Below are 21,872 nucleotides of genomic sequence, written 5' to 3' on the forward strand. Positions count from 1 at the left end.
GCGATCACCTCGACTTTCTACTTACGATTCTTTATATTTGAGAACGACATGTAAGTCGTATCGAATTCGAATTCCGGCAGTAAGTGAAATCTGTAAATGTGTCACGTCGAAGATACAGAAATTAATCGTTGACACGGAATCGGAAAATATGCACCATTAGTTGCCGACGACTCGATCACACGAAGGAATTTATCAAACGACTTTGAAACTCGATATACATATATACACGTAACGTATAATATATACAAACGTACGACGTATAAAACGCGCGCGGTGCGCCCAGTTACAGTTCGGGTGTCTATATGTCCGTTGAAAATAAAGCATCAGAAGAGAGCTACCCCGAGGTTTGATACTCTACTATCTTTTGAAATGCACACGCCTGGGCAATTCGATCAAAAGTTTGTCGTTCGCATGGTCTAGGACGTCGGGGCGAATCCTGAAACCAGTTTGGCTGTTATGCCGGCAAAGAAAGCATAGCGACGCCAGGAGTTCGTCTCCGGATAGGCGGCGATAAACGAGCCAACCAGCGTGAGATCTTGATCGATGTTAGAACTAGGTCAAACTGAACAAACTACGCGGCGAAGATGGCTTTACCACCGATATTGTTGTTATACCCAAATTGCTGCTTGTCTGGCATCCGTAGCCCAATTAGCTTTTTGTGCAAAAGCCAACCGCCATTGTAACGCCTCTGCCAACAGAAATTCGTTCGACGTTACCCACCGTTATAAACTGCCCGCGAGCCAATTAATATAATTGTTTTATGGGCATTATCGCGAGCTAAAAGTCGATCGCGCAAGCTTTCGTTACGATAGCCTTCTCGTTTTTATTACTCGCATCTACCGCAGGATGGACCGATTTTTTTTTTTTTTTTTGCCCCCAACACACGAATTCAAACTCGTGGAATTCGTTGCTCGGTATGTTTTGTCTTTGAACCACACGCAAGGTATGTCACACGAGTCCATGATAATTCTTGATACGATGTTGCTAAGATACCGGATGATCTATGGGCCGCCGTTTCTAATTATTTGGATCATTGTACCGAAGTTAGTCGGTAGAGTGTTTCATTTGGTTACATCTATCATAAAGTTTGATTACACGTGGTTGATCTTCGCGGACGGAACCTGCACCTCCACCCGCTTTCAAGCGGTTTCGAACACAAAAAGAGGACGATAATTCACACGGAAACCACAATGGCGCGTTCTCCTCTGGTTCCGTAGCGAGCAAAACACGTTCGTTTCAAGTTGCTTATCTGCAAAATTAGTTACACCGAATAGTTCAGCGTAATCCGTCGATCATTGAATAACCGATGAGTGAAGTTCAACTTGTTGAACGTGTCTGCTGGGCAAACGAGCATCTGAAAAATGATTACCTCCCACTTCAGTCATTGCGTTCCGGAGTAAATAGTCGAGAGACCGGTAATTTCAACGCTGACTGAATAAAATGAAACCAGCTAATAAGGGTGAACGTATAGATCCAGGGTAAATATTAGGCGAAACTACGATGCATTACGATGGCAAAATGGCGGATGTGTTATCCGGTGTTCACGTTTGCCAAACTACAAACTAGCGCGGAAACATGTAAAATCGGATGCAATGGTAATTGATCGATGAACGAAATTTTCGCTGAAACGCCTATACGCCGTATAGAGCGGAGGTGTACGGTGAAACCGATTGGATTCGGAAGTGCATCGGACTTGTGTCGAACGAGAGAAAAGCTCGAGAGTCAGATATAAATAATATCGTGACCGTCCACGGTGTGGACTATTTCATTGTGGAGCATTTTGTACAAATATGTTATTATTGAGCTCAATATCCAAGCCGGAAAACTACCGTAAAACTCGCCATCAAACTTTTGTTTTTGTTTGTTTTTCATTTCAGAAGTTGCGAGCAGTAAAATCCACCATAACTTCAAGGGGATCAAGGAGGGCAGCCCGGTCGTTGCTCGGGTTTTTATAAAGCTGCCTCAAGACGATTGCGTTCGTCGTTCTCCCGGATTCGCCGTCCGTTCCTTCCTCCCTCTACGACTTATCCGGTAAATTTAACGTCGCGCGGACTCGGGGATCTAACCTACCTACCCCGAACCCTACTTTCCACCCTTCGGATACCCGGCACCTTCCGACACCTTTGTCGCGTCACCCGCAGGACCATCATGTCCGGGATTTCACTCGGACGGTACCGGCCTAAATATACGACGTAACGGCGACCTCGCGAATCCACCTGGCGGCTGGGGCCCCGTTTATTACACACTTTACACCCAACCGTGGGCCAGTTCCGCTGTAACTGACGTCTCCCAGAGGAAACTTACGATATAAATATCCTCCCGCGTATACCTGTGGAGGTTCAACCGTATACAACTTATACCTATATCCACAAAACTCGCACCGACGTGGACACCCCACCTACTAAACTTAACATTTTACAAACGGCGTCGGAGGAAGGTGTACGTAGGTAAAACTGCCTGCTATTCTCGTATAGCTTTGAGGGGACAAAACTGGAGGTGAGAGTAAAAGTATAGGGTTGGCATGTTTCTTTCATGAAAGTTGCAAGGCTTAAGGTGCCGAATTTTTATACCTGATATGTCGGGTAGATCGACGACAAGATTTCTCTGTCGCAATATTCCCCACCCAGCTCGGAACCATAAAATTGCAAAACTAACCGTCTCACATCTTGTTAAAGCGGGACGAACAACACTTCCTTTTTCGCAGTTCCTCACGAGTGTATATTACACCCTGTTCCTCTTCTGGGAGAGATTACCTTCTACGTAACGACGATAGGGTGATAACGGTTGTTACGGTGCGAATCACCCTGATGTGAAAACGTTATCAAAATTTCACAGGAATGAAATTCATTATTTCCTCCCAATGAATTTCACCTATTAGCCCCAGGTCGTGCCGCATACCTGCACTTGACTCGTAATATACGAGTATGAAAATTTTCTGTCAAATCTCAAATCGTCAAAGCTCCTGAATGTCGTAAGCTCCGCGGGGACGCAGTTCCGTATATGAATCAGAAAGTCGGAACGTTGGCGTACCACCTACACGCTAATTTTGCGCTACGTGATAATAGTCACCTGACGATGCCAGCTTGTCAAATTTACGTCAAAACTTGCTACCGACGTGTCGCGAAAGTATAAATTTGCATGACATCAAGCACAAGGATCTCCGAGTAACGTACTCGTGCCGAGGAACACCTCAGTTACCTAGGAGGTATACCTTTTTTACCCCGCGGGCGACAGGCATCCGATCGGGGAACCCCCTCTGCGCCTTTAGGGAACTCTCGGAAGGAAATCCAGATAGTTGGCTCGTGAAATGAGTAAGTGGAATGTCGAGTCAGCACTTTGCCGGCTTCCTCGCGGCACCCGGAAAAATAAGTGAGATAAGCCCGACTATGGTAACTTTGCGGCAGCTGCTACTGCCGGGAGTCGATCGCTGATCAATGACTTTAGGATCGCAAAAATTTCTGAAGTTCATTCCGGACTCGTCTCGAGAAATTATCTTCATCCCAATTTATTTACGGTTCAATCTTTACGATTGTTTTCCGATCGTTTCCAGGTAGAGCGCGTATTCCGAAAGGAAATACTTCGGGCGAATGGTTCTCCGTTTCGTGCTACTTATTGTTGTCGGTGAAATGAGATTCGAAAATATTTCTGCGTTTTTTCTCAGAGCAAATAAATTTCGGCGAGACATGCGAGTACCCGATCGACTCAGACGGTACCGTACCGTGCGGAATTTCCCAAGCTCTTTTATTCTCGATTCGCGAATCTGTATGAAATTAAATTTGTCAGACGTTGTAAAGTAGGATTTGACGGAGTCCTGTCTCGCCTTATCTGACAATCAGCTTTGCCCAGTTTTCCTGTATCGGTGCCTGGACGACCGTACAATAATTCCTCAAAGTATTCGCCCAGGCTTCATTTACCGCGGAAAGCCCCCGCGGGTCAGGCAATAGAAAAGTTTCTTTGATGTATCCCGCTTAACCGCGGATACTTCACCTTCAGGAATACATATCACGACTCCGAACGCTGTCGGATATGAGCACACATGGTTACACAAAAGAATGTCGAATTTTTTTCTTTTTGTTACTGTTTTTTATTTGCCTCTTTTTCGCAAATGATTATGTGGCTCGATTGAACCAAGTTGTAGCATCCTGCGAGCCAAGTCTGAATCGTTTGCGAGTATTGCCAACTCATTCCGATTCGGAATGAACGCGAACTGGTCTAGACAGTCCGTTGATATAATTTATGCTATTCACTCGGTGGTCCGTAAAATTGGCAGTAACCGTTCCCTGGCGTTCCGCGGAAACGGATGCGCGTCGAACGAAGATACGTATAAAACGGACAAGTAATTCCATATCGCGTGTGTTAGTGAGCTAACAATATATAAGTCGAACGTTAGTAGGAATCTGTAAGGCGGACGGACGCAGGGAGAATCGTGAGTTTGGACAGCCTTTGGAGTTAACGAAATTCCCATCAGGTTTTTCCGCGGATGATTCAACTTTCCAAGTTTGAATCTCATACCGTTGGGTTGGGTCGGTGTATGGCTAGGGCGCTGGATACGGTTTGCTCATAACGTATTGAAATACTGCAACAACACAATGATTCGGGGAGCGTGGAATAATATGGCGTGGAGAATAAGCGGAGCGTGAAAAATAACACATTGATTATAGAACAGTGCACGGGCTCTTTGTTCGACGAGGGATTTAGGAGCATACCTTCGCCCCACGCCAAGATTTCTTTCAGTTAACCACTTTCCACGGAGCGCTGCCTCGCTATGAAGCTTTTTCATCCCCTAGGTTGATTCGGGGCGATAAAAAGGAAAGGTGGGATATAGGAAAAAGGGAGCAAAGAAAACAGAAAAGAGATCCTGGAAACGCAGGCATACGATTCCTCGAGGAATATCGACGTAGAACTCGCGGTGTTTACGCAAGGCTAAAAGTTGTCGGTACAGATGCCGCGAACCTCACTCCGATGTCCAGAATTTGTCTAGTTATGTGAGACTTGAAAAAAAACAATCCATTAGCTGAGAAAATACCGTCGATATCGAGGTCTTTGTCGATCCAGACGACCCGTCATCACCCTGAAGTTTGCCGTTATCTTAGTTACCGGAACACCGTATACATATCATGTATAGAGGTAAGCGAAAAAGACGAGAAGCTGTCGAATTCACTCAACAAGGAACATATGATTACGGGTGTCGCGGTGGTAGCCGGAAATGTCTCAATATCGGATCTCTGTCGAAGATCCGAGTTAAGCCGAAGCAATATAAAGAGTGAGCTTTGCGGCAAACGATGTAATCTTCAATGAGGTAAAAGTCATTTTAGCCCTTCGAAATCGCCGGTGATCCCGGAATTTAATGATGCGTCAAACGGCCGTCTTCGCTACGAATTCCCTTCCAATATCACCCCCCGCGGGATTCTCCGGGTAGAAAAAAGAGAGAGATAAAAAAAACAACTTATTTCTAAAAATCGTTAATACACCGCGGCGCGGTATCAGTTTCATACCCTATCAAATAACCGTAACGAGGCTGTAAACTTGACCGCGTAAAATGTCCTTCTATGTATATAGGTACACACATACCCATATAATTCTATTCGACGCTGTGAATCGTAACCGATTTTCTTACAGAGTACCTATCGAACATAGCATACGCGTGGTGTATTTTTCGCGAGTAAAGTTTTTCCATAGTTTAGCCGCGTCACGGGCGACACGCCAGTCTTTTACGAGGCATCCACCACGAATCACTGCTATACCGTCGCAGGACTTTCCTCTTGCTCTCACCGACCCTTTTTCTGTCCGTTCGTTTCCGGCCCCCTTACTTCTCCTTGAATGGTTTTCTTTACAGGCTAACTGCACAGTAATATCCCTCAAAGATAACTTTAAGAGACAACGAAATGATTCCCGTATAAACTTGGGGAAAACAGATCGTTCGTATTGAATTTCACCGAAATATCGGCCATCAATTTCAGATCCAATAGGATAGAAAAATGAATCACTGGCGAGACGTCGTGAAGTATTATTCGTCGTGATACGATCGATCGATGAAATTGAAGCTTTAGGTCTTCCGTTTCGTTAAAACATCACTACACGGGGATGACTTTCGAACGGACGTGTACCCGATAATCCCGATCGAAGCAAGAGTTTAGCACCCATAATTACGGATAGGAGATTCAAATAAATTTGCCACGGGTCGGGTCTCCAGCTGATTGTGAGAGTGGCGTGAAACTGTTTGTGTTCAACCAATGTCGAACCTTTTCGGGTGTCCGTTGTTATATCGAAGATCAATAATGGGCCTCGATAAAGGCCCTAATGGGGAGTGTAACACTGGAATCAAGAGCTTTCGCAGGACACCTCGCTCGACTTGGCTTAATCTAAGGCGTAGCTGGTGTTCGCTGGAAGGGTATACCCTCTGGGGATCCTATTAATTCAATCGAATAGCACTCGAATCGGGTGGGTATTAGTACCAGGAACTAAGCAAACGTGGAGATTAAACAGGCTTGCGATCAGCTTGCTATTGCGTTGCGAACCAAAAACCATAATTTTCCATGCCCTACTCGGACCGCCACGTAACCCATGAAACCCTTCGGGTCTTCCATAAAAGAAATACAAACATCAGTGGAAAGGAAAAATCAACTTTGCTTTATATTGTATAACGTCGCGCTCGCATTTCCCTTCGACGAAAAGCTCGGATGAAGATGTGACGCTTTTTCCGAATGTTTCGGATTAATTGCCATTGTTATAACAATCGAGGGCACTCAGCCGCGCCCGTATCAGTTGCGGGTCAATTTCCAGCCGCCGTACACTATAATATGCATAATTCGCAGTACCCGTGGGATTTCATTTTCGTGTTTATTCACACGTGCAAACATCGCTGCTTGTCTCTCAACCGCAGCCGCGGATGAAGATGATAAAAAATGAATTATGCATTCAGCATAATTCGTAATTTTTGCATTATTTTTCAACGATATAGGCAGACCACACCCCGTACCGTCAAAGGGTCGCGCCACGAAACAGCCAGCTGTACAGCCCCTCGTTTTACTTCCTTTTCCTCTTTTCTCTCTCTCTCTCTCTCTCTCTCACTTTCGAACGTGTGGGCGGATAGTTCGAGGGGGGGGCGGTGAGGAGGATGCCATTGAGCACTCCCAGCAGATTACAACGGAATATTAGCGGGAATTACCCCTACCCACATTCAACGGGCACCGCTCTGCTCGCAAACCTCGTGCAACGCGACACGGTACGTGTTCATTAAAAGGGTTGATTTTTCCATGAATATGTATTTGCATATTTATATGCCCGGAGGTAGCGAGAGTGATACGGGCTCTCGGTATGACGCTCGTTGCCGAATTGCTTACTCTGTTTTCAGTTTTTTTTCTTCCCTCTGTTTTTTCAAGCGAATCATTTTTTCAACGTCAAATTATTGTAATTTTCATATTATACGCTACGCACGAATTTCCGATACGTTACACGATATCTGAATTCGATAGACAGCGGTCCGAATTTTTATTTCTATTCGTGATACGCGAATTATCGAAGTGCTGTCGAACATCATTCGAAGTGAACGTGGTAAGTTTTCACGATGCATCGATTAGATTGTCGCGGTACCTTGCGGCACTGACCGCTACATTACGCGGTGGAGAATAATTCATCATCTGACCACAGTAAGATCGGTTAATTTTATTTCCCCTGGATGAAAATTTATGGAATTTTGCAAATTAACCGTCATAAGGTATGATCAGGTACGTCGCGGCACGAGGCAACATATCCGAAGCTATATCTGTAGACGCGTACATACGTCGTACCCGAGGTGAGGCACAAGGTACCGGGCAGTACGGGTAACGCAATCAGTGTTCCATTATAAGGGCGGTCCTTGCGAACGCATTTCATTACTCGGGGTAGTTTGGGGTTAATTTAAAATGACTTAATCCAACTCGGGTGGGTGGCGCGGCCGCAGCAGCTCCGCTATTACCGTGCAGCCTCGGCTTTACGTTCGCGTAATACGATTGAAGCATGGTATCCCTCCTCTCCGCTCCGCTCCTTCCTCCCTTACCGCGCTCCTTTTTGTCTGCCAAGCGGGGCCCAATGGGCTCGACATCTGCCGGTAATAGCCGGGGCCAACCCTTAGGCCGGAATCACCGAGGAACGAACGGACGAGCGGACGAGCGGACGAGCGGATCGGTATGTAAAGGTGAAAGGGCCGACGGGGCAACGCGCACGCCAACTTCCCCGTAACTATCGCTCTCCCGTAACTTTGCCCGTACAATTTCAATGCATAATTATTGAGGGAGAAATTAGTGGTGACCCACTGACTGCGGTACTGCAGAGTCGGGTTATTATTTTAGGAACGAGGTAAAAGGATGTGCCGGAGCTGGTTATGATCGATATAATTTCATTGAAGTGCAAAATCGCCGCCGCGTGTTTCTTCTTTTCTTATTCTCTGAACACAGTATACGTGTGAATCAGTTGCCCGTAGATCATCAGCTTTCCTCAAAAGATTCTCGTTTACGAATGTCATTAATGAATGCGGTACAACGATAATATCATCTATGTATTAAGCGTCTGGGTAAAAGTACGCGACCCATACTAAACCATGGAGATGTACATTTTAATTGGATACATGGTACGATGCGTCTGTGTCTCTACGTTTTGACGACCCTTTATAATTCGGCGCCAATCAATAGTCAATGATTTGCTCGATTCTAGTTTTGTGATTTCGACGAGATAGCCCAGGTCTGCACTCGTTAATTACCCCATATACATACGTGTAGCTTCTAATCAGCGGAACGTAATTCCAGTGCCAATAGATTATTGCCTTTGCTTAATTTTCGGCCCTACGGTAGAGTGTATCGCATGAAGAGTTGAGCTTGGAATAACGCTATTATATTCGTCCACCGCGGCAAGATGTCAAGATAATTTGGCATTCCATAAGAAAACAAGCGTCAGACATTCACGAGAAATTTTACAGCTCGTAAAAATGAAACATAAAATTTCTTCGCTGGTTGGATGGCAATAAACGCTCTCAGTTTCTTAGCTTTTAATGTCTATAAAAATGTTACGATAATATTCACAATTTCAATGAGTCATGGAAAATAGTTCTGTTATACAGACAGTTATACGGGGTGTCCTATTTCTTCTTCGCGACTTCTTGGATTTACCTATGTCTGCGTATTATAAAAGCATAATTATTTTCGAACCAATATCCTGAGCCGTCTATAAACTGACATCGTACATTTTTTCTTCTCTCCCTTGACGTTGATACGGCTCAACCATCCGTTACATACACGCCGGACCCGAGGTCTCGCGCGATATGAAAATCTCGAATATATGTATCGCCGCGTTTGCAGGAAGGACGACACGTTACGCGCCAGGCTTGCGGGAAGGAACTCGTCTCTGGTGGGACGTTTTTCCCTCCCTTTGTCCATGTTATCCAGCCTACTTCCTGCTCCTAATTCCAAGGGGAGTTTTTCAAGCGCTCTCCGGAGACGTCCCGTTGCGCCAGTCTTTTAGACGAAGCTTCGCTCTTCCGCGATCCTCATCCTGCAGTAGGTGCGCTGCTACACGTAGTTACAATACGGAGTCCCTGACTCCTGCCTACGTTATGGTACGTACGTACATGTATACGTATCGAGAAGGATTCTACGATGTTTCTTCGAAACCCCGTGGGGAACCGGCTTCACTCCGCTCTTCATCTTGCAACATTTTCCCCTACAAGAATCTTCGCTTTTTTCTTCTTTTCTCTTCTCTCTTCTCGGCTCTAATCTCTCGTGCTTTTGTGATCCTCCTTACTTTCTCCCCGTCTCGCTGGTAAACGACTTTATACATACACTTATGTATGTGTACCGTCGATTCCTCCGGGGGTCCAAAGTCTCGAATTGCCTACGGAAAAGTCGAAGTCCCGTACTGACGCCGAACAAATTATCCAATCGCATTGGAAATTCAAAGTCCATTAACCAACGCTGACGTAACGAAAACTGAACCGGCGGGGGTAAATTCGACATAATTATCGAATATCATCGGTTGCAGATTGCGGAAAATATACACTCGGGAGTCCAGCGACGACGAGCAGAGATGCGCTATGGATCGGTGATGCGACGTGCTTTACACACGAGAACGCGAGGGTGAGGGGAAGTTTGGTAGTTACGTTTGCCAGTTTGAACCACGCGCAGGCGACGCGACGTCTCAGCGGTCCGGAGGGAAAACGGAGAGGATATCCACCCCTCTCCGTCGCGGTGTCTCCTGCATCGTCGATTCTATGTATTGCGTGCCGAGAATGCTTCCAACTCCTCTTTGATCTTTCTCCGACGCTATCCGAGGTGGGTATCGTATAGATGTGACAAACTACAGCTCGGAAGTTTGGGTTGCTCGGTTTGGTCCTGGAATACATCAAGTCCGGCGAAAGAGAACGTGTCGCCGCGTCCCCGTCAGTTATCCGATTTCTTTGTTCGTACTTAGGTCGACCAGGGGGACCTCCTCTTGCGCGGCGTTACGTAGATGCCGTGACATTCCGTTCGTTCGTTTTCGCACCATTTCAACTCTCGCGTTATAGGCATCGCGGCGTGATCAGAGATTCATGCTCCGTCACATCGTAGCGTTGAGATGAATGAAAACGAAATGAACGCGCGGCGGCAGAATCGTTCTTCGATTCACCCCTGCACCACATTTGCGAACTCCTCTATCGATTCCTATTGATTCTCCTCGTGCGTGTCGCACCCCTAGGGGCATCTCGACGGAGACGCGGCATATCTGCGGCGAATTTTTATGGGGCATGGCATGTTGTTCGAAAAATTTGAAAATCGAACAAGTTTCAATTGCGATCCGAGATAATCTCAATTAATTAGTTGCACAGTTCAGGAAGTCGTATATGATGAAAATGAGGGTAATTTCATCAGCGGAGAATATCTGCCACATAGTACATGATATGTGTATATATAAGTATACATCGGAGCAATTTGCTGCTATCGAAATCTTCAGCCGTTTGTAACGGTGAACCTTTGCACCTTATGTCAAATATTGGACCCGAAGTTGCGATTACGTTGGTATTGAATTCTTATAGCGATTATTGAAGTTGCAATTGCAAGAGTAGTACTTATACGTGATCGCCCCTCAACTGTAGACTCCCTTAAACGAGAACTGAAACGGTTATTGAGCAATAACGCGTTATGGGGTGAGCTGCCATGAGGAGATGATTTTACAAACGGGTATCAGCTACTATTCTAGCCGTAAGAAAAATCGTCGCTGGTATATCATGCATCAGATATTATTATTTCCTGGAATTCGTATCGGTGGACGAAAAATGGCTCTGTAATTTTCCGTTACACATCGGGCGTGAGTGAAAACTGCAGCGAACGCCACCGGTTCGCCGTTACCCTCCAGGTGAAAAAAATCGCGTCGATCGTATTTTGTGAAAACGTTTCCGTATAATCGACGAACGGAATGCATCTCGGCATCCGTTTCACTAAGAATCAAACGAATCCATCGATACCGATTCTGCCAGCATCTCACAGCAACCGAATCGACGTTACCGAAGTGGCCTTCGATGTTATGATCGAAACTAATCGCGTTAAGTGCAGCAAAGTGCTGCTTGCTCTGCAAGGACAGTGTTTGGCCACCGCGAGTCGCACAATCAATATAGTTATACAAGTTACCGGTTGCGGTTCACCCCCACGGTTACAATATTATCCGCAGTTTTTATTATTAAATACGATGACCAATGCGAAACGGGCAGCGGCTCAATTCAATTATATCATTTCTCCGAATGATTCAAGCCGGCAGCTAGCCAGGCGACTTACAACAACTTCGCTATTGGGTCGCTTGGCCTGCGTCGGCCGGCAGGACATCGGTGACCACAAAATGTAATCCCTTATTACTCCCACAAGGTTTGGCTGAGTTCTATCTCGATAAATTCGGGGTCAACTTAGGGTGAAATTAAATTACATTCCCGCCATTTACGATCCGAGCTATGTGTACACAAAACCGAAACACCACACCTTCCCCCACTCCGTCGGCCCAAATCTTCCCTCACGTCCTTCGATAATTGTCACCTATATCTTTCGTTAAACTTGTACATTATGGAGGCGATCCGATTAAATCTCGACCAATGTAATCTTGACGGACAACGAAATCTCCGTCAACGGTGAATGCGGACGTCGCTGTTCGATTGGCGATCGTCGATCGGAAGTACCGTGTTCCGTTGTCACAAAAAATCTTCGTTATCGATTGGGTGGTGAAGAACGGTGCAGTAATGCGGTTCGTATGAGGCATTGTAAACGTTTTTTTTTTAGGTTGAGCTGGGAGGTCAAATAGGAGGAAAGAGAGGGAGAGAGAGAGAGAGAGAGCAAAGAGGATTGCGGAGGATAAACCAGGTTAGGGTGATCAAGTCTAACCCTCTGATAAACAGCAAAAGGGGTAGCCGCCCTCCATGTCAAAATACCGTTCATGGTTGATAGCTGTTATCAATGGATGATTGAGTATAGCTGGCTTGTATAGCTTTTCGACCATCCCTACATAAGTAAGTATATACAGATATACTTGTAGAACGCGCGCGAATCCACCCTATACCTGTAATGCACATTTCGAGTGATATTTCAACGCCATTTTTTCCTTTTTTCTTTCTCTCGATTCTCACACAATTCCCCCCCATCCACTGCGGAGACGACTCGAATGTATCTCGAGCTTCAAGTTATTGTCGACACTCGACTCGATCTACCAACGAGTTTTCTCTTATCAATGGTTTTTCGGCGAGAACTTTTACCGCGTCCTGAAATGCTGATAACACCCACGTTCTATCCCATCCACCGCGTGTTTGCTCCCGGTGGTTTCGTTTTCCGCGACTGGCTCTTCCGAAATCCTGCGGCCATTTATCCATTCATTTCGGGTTGCGTCACCGCACTACGCAGATATCTATAACTTTAAATTGTTATCGCCAACCACCTCACGCATTGCTGCTGATTTTGAAAATGAATTAATAGAATATATTGCAAGAGAACTCCAGTTGCGTATGGAAGTGTAAGGAGAAAAGCATTAAAACGAAGTTGATCTCTTGAGAGTCGTGAAGAACGGATCAAGTTTGGGTTTAGAAATTCTTAGCTTTAGCGTACGAATTTCAAGGTGAGAGATGTGCGCGTATAGGTGTACGTAAAATGGCATATAAATTCCCCGGGGATATAAAATATAACCCACATGTTATTCGCAATAGACGAATAGGTATACGCGTTGGCCGGTATCTCGCATCTGGGAGATTTGTGAGATTCAAAGCACGCGGATAGAACGACTGAATTTCACAAATTTTCGGCAGTTGCTGCCTGTTTCAGATCGTGTCTGGCTGTTTTTACATTCTTCTGAAATTTCAACCGTGCTTTAATATTATGGTGAACCCGGCGAGGTTCGCCGTACAAGGTATGCTAGACACGTCCCATACTCGAGACGTCAGAGCTTAGTATTCAATATCTCAAAACAATCCCTAGGGCGTAGGGCTCGGCGTAGGGGGCAAAGTGCGCGTACCGGCGCAGGGATAGAACGCTGGGGCCGCAAAAGTATGGGGGCGGCCAAAGATATACCCCGTGTCACACTTTTGGTAACAACTAGGCGGTAGCTACCGCACAGAGAGGTGTTTCTTTCCATTCGTTCGGTTCTTCGTCTATCCCGAGAACTGCTACATTCCAGCGTCGAGAAAGATGCTCTGGGTAACGCTTCGGAATTTATTCAAGAAAAATATAAACAAATGAATAAATAACACAACGATACGACCAGATGGGGAATTTCCCATCTGATGGAACAACCCCGAGATTGAATGACCAGCGTCGAAATAACGACGTCATCGCGTTTGTTCCGCAGGAAGTCCATACGAGTTATCGATTGGAAGGTTATCATGCGTAATTCAACAAATATTATGCATAATAATAATGGTAACGGTATTGTGTCAAAGCATTCACAATTTATGTACCTAACAGTATGTATACGTATACATAGATGTATACCGATGTAAAACCACGGGGCAGTTTATACGGTACAACTGATGATTGGAGTGACTAAATATTGGTAGTTTTTTTGATTTTCTCTATCTGAATCAGTGTGTATGCCAATTGCGGTCGGAATCCACGGACGCGATATATTCGGGATCTTTTTCGTTTTATCCATTCCGCGAAAATCATAGACGAAAAGGCTGATTCGAATCACACAAATGTATCGCCGCATAACGAGGAATAGTCCAAAAACGTGGCGAGAAGAGCTTTCGTAATTTTCTACATGTTCTGAACATTTTTGGAATGTTCTAGTAAAGATTCATTTTACTTTTCGGCAGAATACACCGAGCTCCCGAGTATCTGATGTATCAATTTCACCTAATATACGTAGAGTGTACATCAGAGTTTAGCCAAACATGAAAGAAATAAAAACTCAAGAAAATGTAGAGAAATTATTCATCCGTATAGATAGACTCGTATGCGATGTGATACTTTCGCAACTATGGAATACGTGTCATGTATCATGTATGCGCTTTGCACCTCGTGCGACTTTGCCAACTGTTGTAAAGTTATGATAATTTTATCACTAAGAAAAATGATGAATTTTTCAAAATATTATTTGTTTGTAGAAGTTCAAACGCAATGATCGAAATATCTTTTTTTCCGTACGTCGTGTGATTTCGAGGGGAACTTAGCCGTACAGTAATCGAAACATGTCTCGACGTTAGACTGCAGTGTAACGCGATAGAGCACGTTCCTCTGTCGTGACATCTACTGACTACGCGTTGATATGATCGCGCAATGTATCCGAGAGCATGATATAGAATGCAGTAGGATGATTCGAATCCCGGTTTGCACTACAGCGCAGGGGATGAATGATGCATGACGGTATGCGGTTCGAATCACGTCTGCTGGCGTATCCTGTACACCCCGCCCCCTTATACGCCAAACCACACACGGACGTGTATCATTTCTATATCCCGCTATGCACCTCTCAGATGTTCGAGGCAGACTCGGTAAGAACCACCCTATCCCTTGCATGGCACGTCTTCGCCTCCTTTCGCATAGTAAGTTTTACTCCTTCGTACCCACCTACCGACTGTACGTATTATGTACGTACACGGCTGCTTCGATGACAATAGGCATTTTTGATGCCCGAACTCCGTGCAACAGACGTTTCCTGTACACGTGCGAATTGTACACATATGTAAAACATTAATACGTGGAATATGGTTTCCGAAAATTATGGGAGCCAAGAGATTCGTGTCGGGTACGTTGTATCGTAGTGTACCCCGTACCGTGATTCGGAAATATGGACGAGAACTTTGAAACCCTCGGTATGCGAAAAGATAGCCGATAGTCAATTTACCAACACATTTAGTACAGCTTCGATATCAGCCGAAAATTAATTTCGATATAATATTTGGATGGAATTTCTGACGGAATGTATTGTGTTGTTCGAAAATTATTGAATTACGTAAAGGTCTAGGCCGGGGATATATAGCCACCGGTAATTTGAACTTATTAAAATTCCTAGCGATCTACACTGAGCTGACCTTCACTCGGTTCGTCGGACTCCCTTCCACCCTTCGGTATACCATATCCGTATATTATATGTTATATGCGCTCGTGGTATGCTCGTAAAGAACTTTATACAGCTTCCACAGCTTCCTGTACGACACTTTGCCCGCGATCGTCGTTCTATTTTATGGATTTCTCCTACCTTGCACGGTTAAACTTGGTCCACATCTGATTTCCGAGAATTCAAGGCATGTGCAAGTCGCAGCCATTACCTCTCCGCCACACCCATAGAAATAATAAAGTAATGTGAAGATTAATGTCTCAGACACGAACGCGGATAATAATGAGTAGATTGGCCATAGTTATTTCAGCATGAAAATTTTTTTGGTTTTACATCTCGTGTTTGAAAAATAATATCTCGCGCGTATATCGAAGGACGGGGCATAATACATGAGGCGCCGGTATACAAAACGGTATTGTTTGGAAAAAAAAAAAAAAAAAATACTCTTTGCGGCAAAGGTTATGTTGTAAAAATTTCCCAAGAGAGGTGTAGAAAATAGATTCCTGTGGTGGGTGGAGGATAACAAACATTCCGCGTCTATTCTATAGGTATAGAATCCAGCAGCAAAGTTGGTCAGACATAACCGTTGGCCCAAGAAAATCCTATCTGCTCAGGCTTAATTAAATGGTGTGGAAACACTCTTTTAATCTACCCTTTCTCGAATAGAGAACAGACCAAACGTAAAGTGAGAAACAGAAGCTTATACGATGTTACGGAACGTAGAATGGAATGATCGTAATCGTGTTCTAGGTACACCATACGCTCCCGGGTTTGCACGTGTTCCTGTACAGTTTTTTTCCTTTTGTGCCACGTATAGTAGGGTGATTTCTTTATTCGACTATTTTTTATTCACAATCAGTACCCAGCTGAAATTTCGTTCAATATGTCGGAAGAGAAATTCCCTGTAAATCTCAGCCATCGATAAAAATTCTAAATAGTACTTTTTCCATCTTCCATTTGGAATACACGTGAATTGAAAGATTTTTTTTTCTAAATGCTGCAACTCCGCGACATTTTATAATATCATTTTGGTTTTTTGTGGAAAATTCATGCAGAATTAAACGATGTTGGAACGTGTTGACACGTCGTAAGTGCAACTTACACCGGTGAGATGGTAGACGAGTCGTTAAAGTTGTTTTTTACTCAAAATTCTCGATTTTCCGCTGTTATCTCCGAAATAACCAACTTTACCGAACAAATGTGTGTAGACATTTTGTCGTAGTTGATACTGATATAGACTAATTGCAGAAATGAGAAAAGAATTTCGCTCCGTTTTTCAGTGTTGAGCAATAAATTCCGTACTTCATTCATGCATGGACATATATAGCAGTATGTTTGATACATATAATGGACGTGCTTTACTTTTCTGACAAATTTTTTTTCACAACGTTCTCGCTGAAATACAGCCACCTATGGTACGGAAAGTACCCTAAAAGCTCGACACTTGAACCCGTTAAAAGTACCGCTCACGATCAGACGAAACACGCGTGCACACGGCGAATTCACACTTTCACGCACACGTATCCCAAGCTCTTAGCGAAGTACGAGCCATACGTGACGCGCCCCAAGCCAAACGTTTTCAGCCTTCGCCCTGCGAATTTCGTATTTTTACGTTTCAGCTTTAATTCGTGGTGCTCACGCGAGTCTAGAGGGTATTCTAGCTGGATTATTTATCAAAAGCTCGTAACAAACAATGGATTTACTCATTCTCGTACGATTATTTGTATTCCTCGGTAATTTTCTCCACCTGCCTCGGATTTTCAGGGTAACCATCCACCTTTTGAAAAAAGTGATATTTTTTCGCGACATTCAAGTGCAGTCTTTCACACCATGAATACAGTTTATTATTGATTGAACCACTGCGATGGAGACAATACTGTCTCGCTGGAATAAAACTTACCATGTTACTTCTATGCTTATTGTTGGACTGTTTGTGAAATTGCGAATGATATCAAAATATTTCTCCCTCATAACTGGCCCCATGAAAATTGCAAATGCATACTCGATGTAGTTTGATCATACGAATACACAGCCACGTGAAATCAAATTCGTTTATTAAAAAAAAAATTGGGAAAGCTTTCTCGATTAATTTTGGCTTGCGGTTAATTTGGTGCTCCGCATAACGCAGTGAACCATTTTTTTTTTTTTTTTTTTAGTTTGTTTGTCGTTTTTCCCATGATACCAACATAATTAAAATGTCAGCACGAAGCAGAGAAGTACGGTCAAAGCTGCTTATTCGTTCAACCTAACTTATCAAAGTGCTCAAATCAATTTGTGTGAATAAAGATTCTTTCTACATTTTTATAGTTCGTGCTGAATGAACGATTCCTCTCGGAGACTAAAGTTACTGAATTACAGTAGAAATTTTGCAATATTTTGGCTCAATACTCGACTATCCTGCATCTGGAGAATCAAGTGAGAATGTTGGATGTTATCGTTAGTATCGCACGTCTCCATATCGTTCTGTCAATCACTATAACGAAATCCATACTTTTATTACTACAGATACATATATTTTCTACGAATTTACTACGAATACATATGCCTTTTTGCGGACGCGTCAGTATTCAGATACTTTTTAGGTTTACTGGAGTTTCTGAAGTACCGTGTAGAACGAAAAACTGGCCCGGAACAACTAGAAAATATATTGATTTTCATTGAATGCTTTTAGCGATTATCTTTGAATCCAAGTATAATTGACGAATACTTACAAGGGTCATCAGTTCTAGAGATACCGTGTAAAGTATAATTCGTAAGCTTGGGGGCGTCGAAGCTCTGAGACAAAAGATTTGCCAGCTTGAAACGAACTTTTTCATGACAGATCCACCGTGCCAGGGTAATACTCTGTACGCTACTTCCGTCACTATTTCGCCCTGTACAGGTCGTAGTAATTATTTACTATTGTGTGCAATGCACAGTAATTCTGTTCAAAACCCAGATAATCAAAGACATTGTCGAATCCGAGTCAATCCCACCTTACGCATCAGCCTGTCCGCCACGAAACAAGTAAGACACACTTCACCACCAGCGGCAATGTAATAGGCCACCAGGCTGATAAAAGTCGCGTCCGTTAGACTGAAATTTTCACTGGATACAAACTGGAAATAATATAATTATAATACAATTACGTTGACAGTTTTGTTGTACGAGTGAATGCAAGGTGAAATAGAAACGAACGCACTTTGCTCGAACTGAAGACGATGAAGCACAACATTACAGAGCAAAAGGCAAACTTCAGGAATATTACCGGACCAAAATAATTCTCTATGTCAGCATGAAAGTCCAAAAGATCCTGATGATGAATGAGACAATCTCTTAACGCGTCGTATACTTCGTGTTGGTAAATGAGTTGTTCCGTAGATGTCAGTGATTTCTCGAATCGTCGTTTCTCGAAAGATTCGAAATACCTGCGTCGCGCGACCGTTGTAATTTGAAATATATTTCGCATCGACAACCTCGTTATAAACAGGAAAAAAACTTCACCCACTGTTTGAACTCTTCTGTGCAGCACTCGCAACCACCTGAAACTTTGAGGTCCTCTGATTTTGAGTTTTTCGCATCGTTCAGCGGTCGCCTGCCTTCGTTCTGAATCCTTTTTCGTGTCTTTAATACAGCCAGCGGAGCAACATGCTCCAACGATGTACACAGCATTTCAAACTGATAAGTCAGTAATGAAAGAACACTCATGCTGAAGCCGCTGAAGCATCCACCGAGTGACCCGACCATGACTTGTGCTGAGAGTTGCAGAACGTTGTTTATTAGACTGTAAAGTGGCTGTTTCAGATCTATCGGAGCCCAGACAGGAATCGCATCTTGTCCGGCGATTATCGCCAAAACGAAAAAAGCAAAAGTGCTGGAGGCAATTACCGTCAGCCAAAGGCAACTCAATATTCTGTTCCAACGTATTTGCTTTTCCATTGTTAAGTGACCTTGAAACGAAATAACCCTGTGTAACGTCGTGGGTGTCGAAGGTCGAAAATAGAACGCTGACAATCAAAGTAAGCAAATCCGTAGCGTCACTCACCCGTGTTTGTAAAAAATCTGCAGACCTTCCGTGATTTGGCGATCAGTTTATGAACCGCTGCGTTTCTCGTTCCATGATAGACAACGTGTAGTACCGCCATAATGGATATTATAATTTGCATTATATTCACACTGGAGGATAGTAAATCGAATTTGGTGACATGTACCATGTGAGCATAGCATCCTATACTCAGTACAGCGTAGACTCCAATGATGAGAAATGCACGGATGATGAAGAGTGCGTCTATAATCACATGGGCACCGGCTGGTCGGTTTAAACCTACCCATAGTAGCAGTCGCCGGTTTGTCTCCAAATAATTCTCCGGGAATACTTCAAAGTTTGATCTCAGCATTACCGTGCTAACTGTTTGAAATCAGATCGAGAACACAATATATGAATCAAATTTCTCACGTTTTGAATTTTGTTTTGTGATCATACGGCCTGACGTGGACTAAAGGGATATTCTAACGTTATCTATGAAACTCGGCGGGGTAGATAGGATTACGCGAGAACTCTTTTATTTCGGGATATATTATTATCGTCAAAGCATGGGCTGCTCTATTTGCAGAATAATGCATGCGAAAGCTGGGTAATTATGCAAATGAATACAAAGTTCTCTCTACTGATTCGTGAGGGAAATGTATTATTACGAGCCCGGTTGCCAGCTCACCGATTAATCGATGATCATAAGCTAATACATTAGAGCGAACGACGCGTCTGTTCGCGCGACACCGTTCGAGCACGATCTTTGCCGTACACCTGGTATGTCATCTACCGATTATACATATCGGTGTTGCTACGGTACACTATCCATTTTACAGTTACACCGCGCCACGGTGCAGCAAAAAACGCGAATCTCTAGAGCTTCCCGTGCTACAACAGAGTAGAAACATCATTTTCATCATTTGAGGCCACCGCGTTTTTTAACACGCTATTGACACGGCCACATTTCGAGCAATTGCATAGCCACGAATGTGCCGTACGAATAGATGGCCGGAAGCAGTGCATCTATTCCCTGTCTGATGATACCTGAGTAATGAGAATCTTCGATTCTTTGGATATTCGTTACAGTTTCAATTTTCATTCATTTCTACAAAATTGGGAAATATCAGGCTCGTTTCTAGATGCTCGATAAACGCGTAACCCGGAATAATATGCGTAGGTAATTTAGATGCGTCAGTTGCAATGAGAACGTGCGCGATAAAAGAGTCATTGAAAATGAGCCTGTTCGGAATTTGAAAATCATTCAAAATTACTATATCTTTGGACCACTGCGTGATCTCTGATCAAATCAAGCTACAAAGCTCAGTAGGTATATCAGGTCAAAAAGCGATCAAAGTAAAAAAAAATTCCAAAAAATAAAAGCAAATCAAAAAAGAATGTCCTGATTATGAAATTTCTATTTAGATTAAGGACGACTTCGGCATTTGAGATTGGAATAAATATAGCTCCTAGTTTTTCGGATTCGATTAGCAAGGAAAAATAAGAGTGATAATAGCGCTTGACAAACTATTTCTCGTCAATAGAGTAGAAAGCTCAAAATCCATGGTGCCCCGGAAGCTTGGTAAAGTACGATTGTTGCCACACCAAAATACAGCGTAATTGAAAATATCACCCCGTTTTTATATCACGATATGTCGTGTGCAATAACATGATTAACAACAATAAGTTGCACTCACCTGAAGCTTACGAGCTTCTTCTTCGTCCTCTTTTGCTGGTTGCGGTCTCTTCGTACGAAGTACGAGTGCCACTGCTCACGAAGTCGAATCGAAGTTATATCGTGCAAATCGGACAGGATGACGTCGGATTTCAGTGTTGCGATGCAATTGTAGGCGGTGGAATAACCGCAGATGTCCTTTTCCTCCGATTTCACTGCAACGCCCCGAAGCATTACTAACTGAACGATGAAATTCTGCCATGAGCCACCTGTCTTCGCAAATTATTTATACGACCGATCGTTATGACTGTTCAATGAAGCTCTTCAACTTGAAGAACAAATACTTGATTGATTAAATAATTCAACAGTTCGCACCATAGATATAATTCATAAAGCGTATGCGCGCACGCACGTTATACATGTACGTATGTACGGCACAGCGTACGGTGCTCTCAGAAAAATGTAAATATGAAGGGAGATTTTCGGCAAACCTGAAATCCACGTACCTGCGAAGGACCACGCATTTTGAAAGGAGCCGGGAGGAAAAGTTAGCGAATGTGAAACACCCTTGAAATTAGCCGTTGAATAATTTATTCGAAGGTCCTATAACTTTCTAGTCGCTGCAGAATTGGCTAGAATTCTAGTTTGAAAGGCATTGTT

At 43.8% G+C, this 21,872-nt stretch overlaps 1 protein-coding gene across 1 annotated transcript; it reads right to left on the reverse strand.

The window, feature by feature from the left end:
• Nucleotides 1-17,992: 17,992 nt before the first annotated feature.
• Nucleotides 17,993-21,428, reverse strand: LOC105684785 (odorant receptor 83a-like). Its single transcript, XM_012398413.3, has 7 exons — nucleotides 21,235-21,428; nucleotides 19,556-19,918; nucleotides 19,019-19,460; nucleotides 18,713-18,938; nucleotides 18,507-18,629; nucleotides 18,243-18,404; nucleotides 17,993-18,166 (listed from the first exon to the last, which is right to left on the reverse strand). The coding sequence occupies exons 2-7, from the start codon at nucleotides 19,905-19,907 to the stop codon at nucleotides 18,116-18,118; spliced, it is 1,356 nt and encodes a 451-aa protein (XP_012253836.3). The 5' UTR covers nucleotides 19,908-19,918; nucleotides 21,235-21,428; the 3' UTR covers nucleotides 17,993-18,115.
• Nucleotides 21,429-21,872: the final 444 nt, after the last annotated feature.

The sequence above is a fragment of the Athalia rosae genome, chromosome 1, assembly GCF_917208135.1.
Source record: "Athalia rosae chromosome 1, iyAthRosa1.1, whole genome shotgun sequence".
Taxonomy (NCBI): Eukaryota; Metazoa; Arthropoda; class Insecta; order Hymenoptera; family Athaliidae; genus Athalia; species Athalia rosae.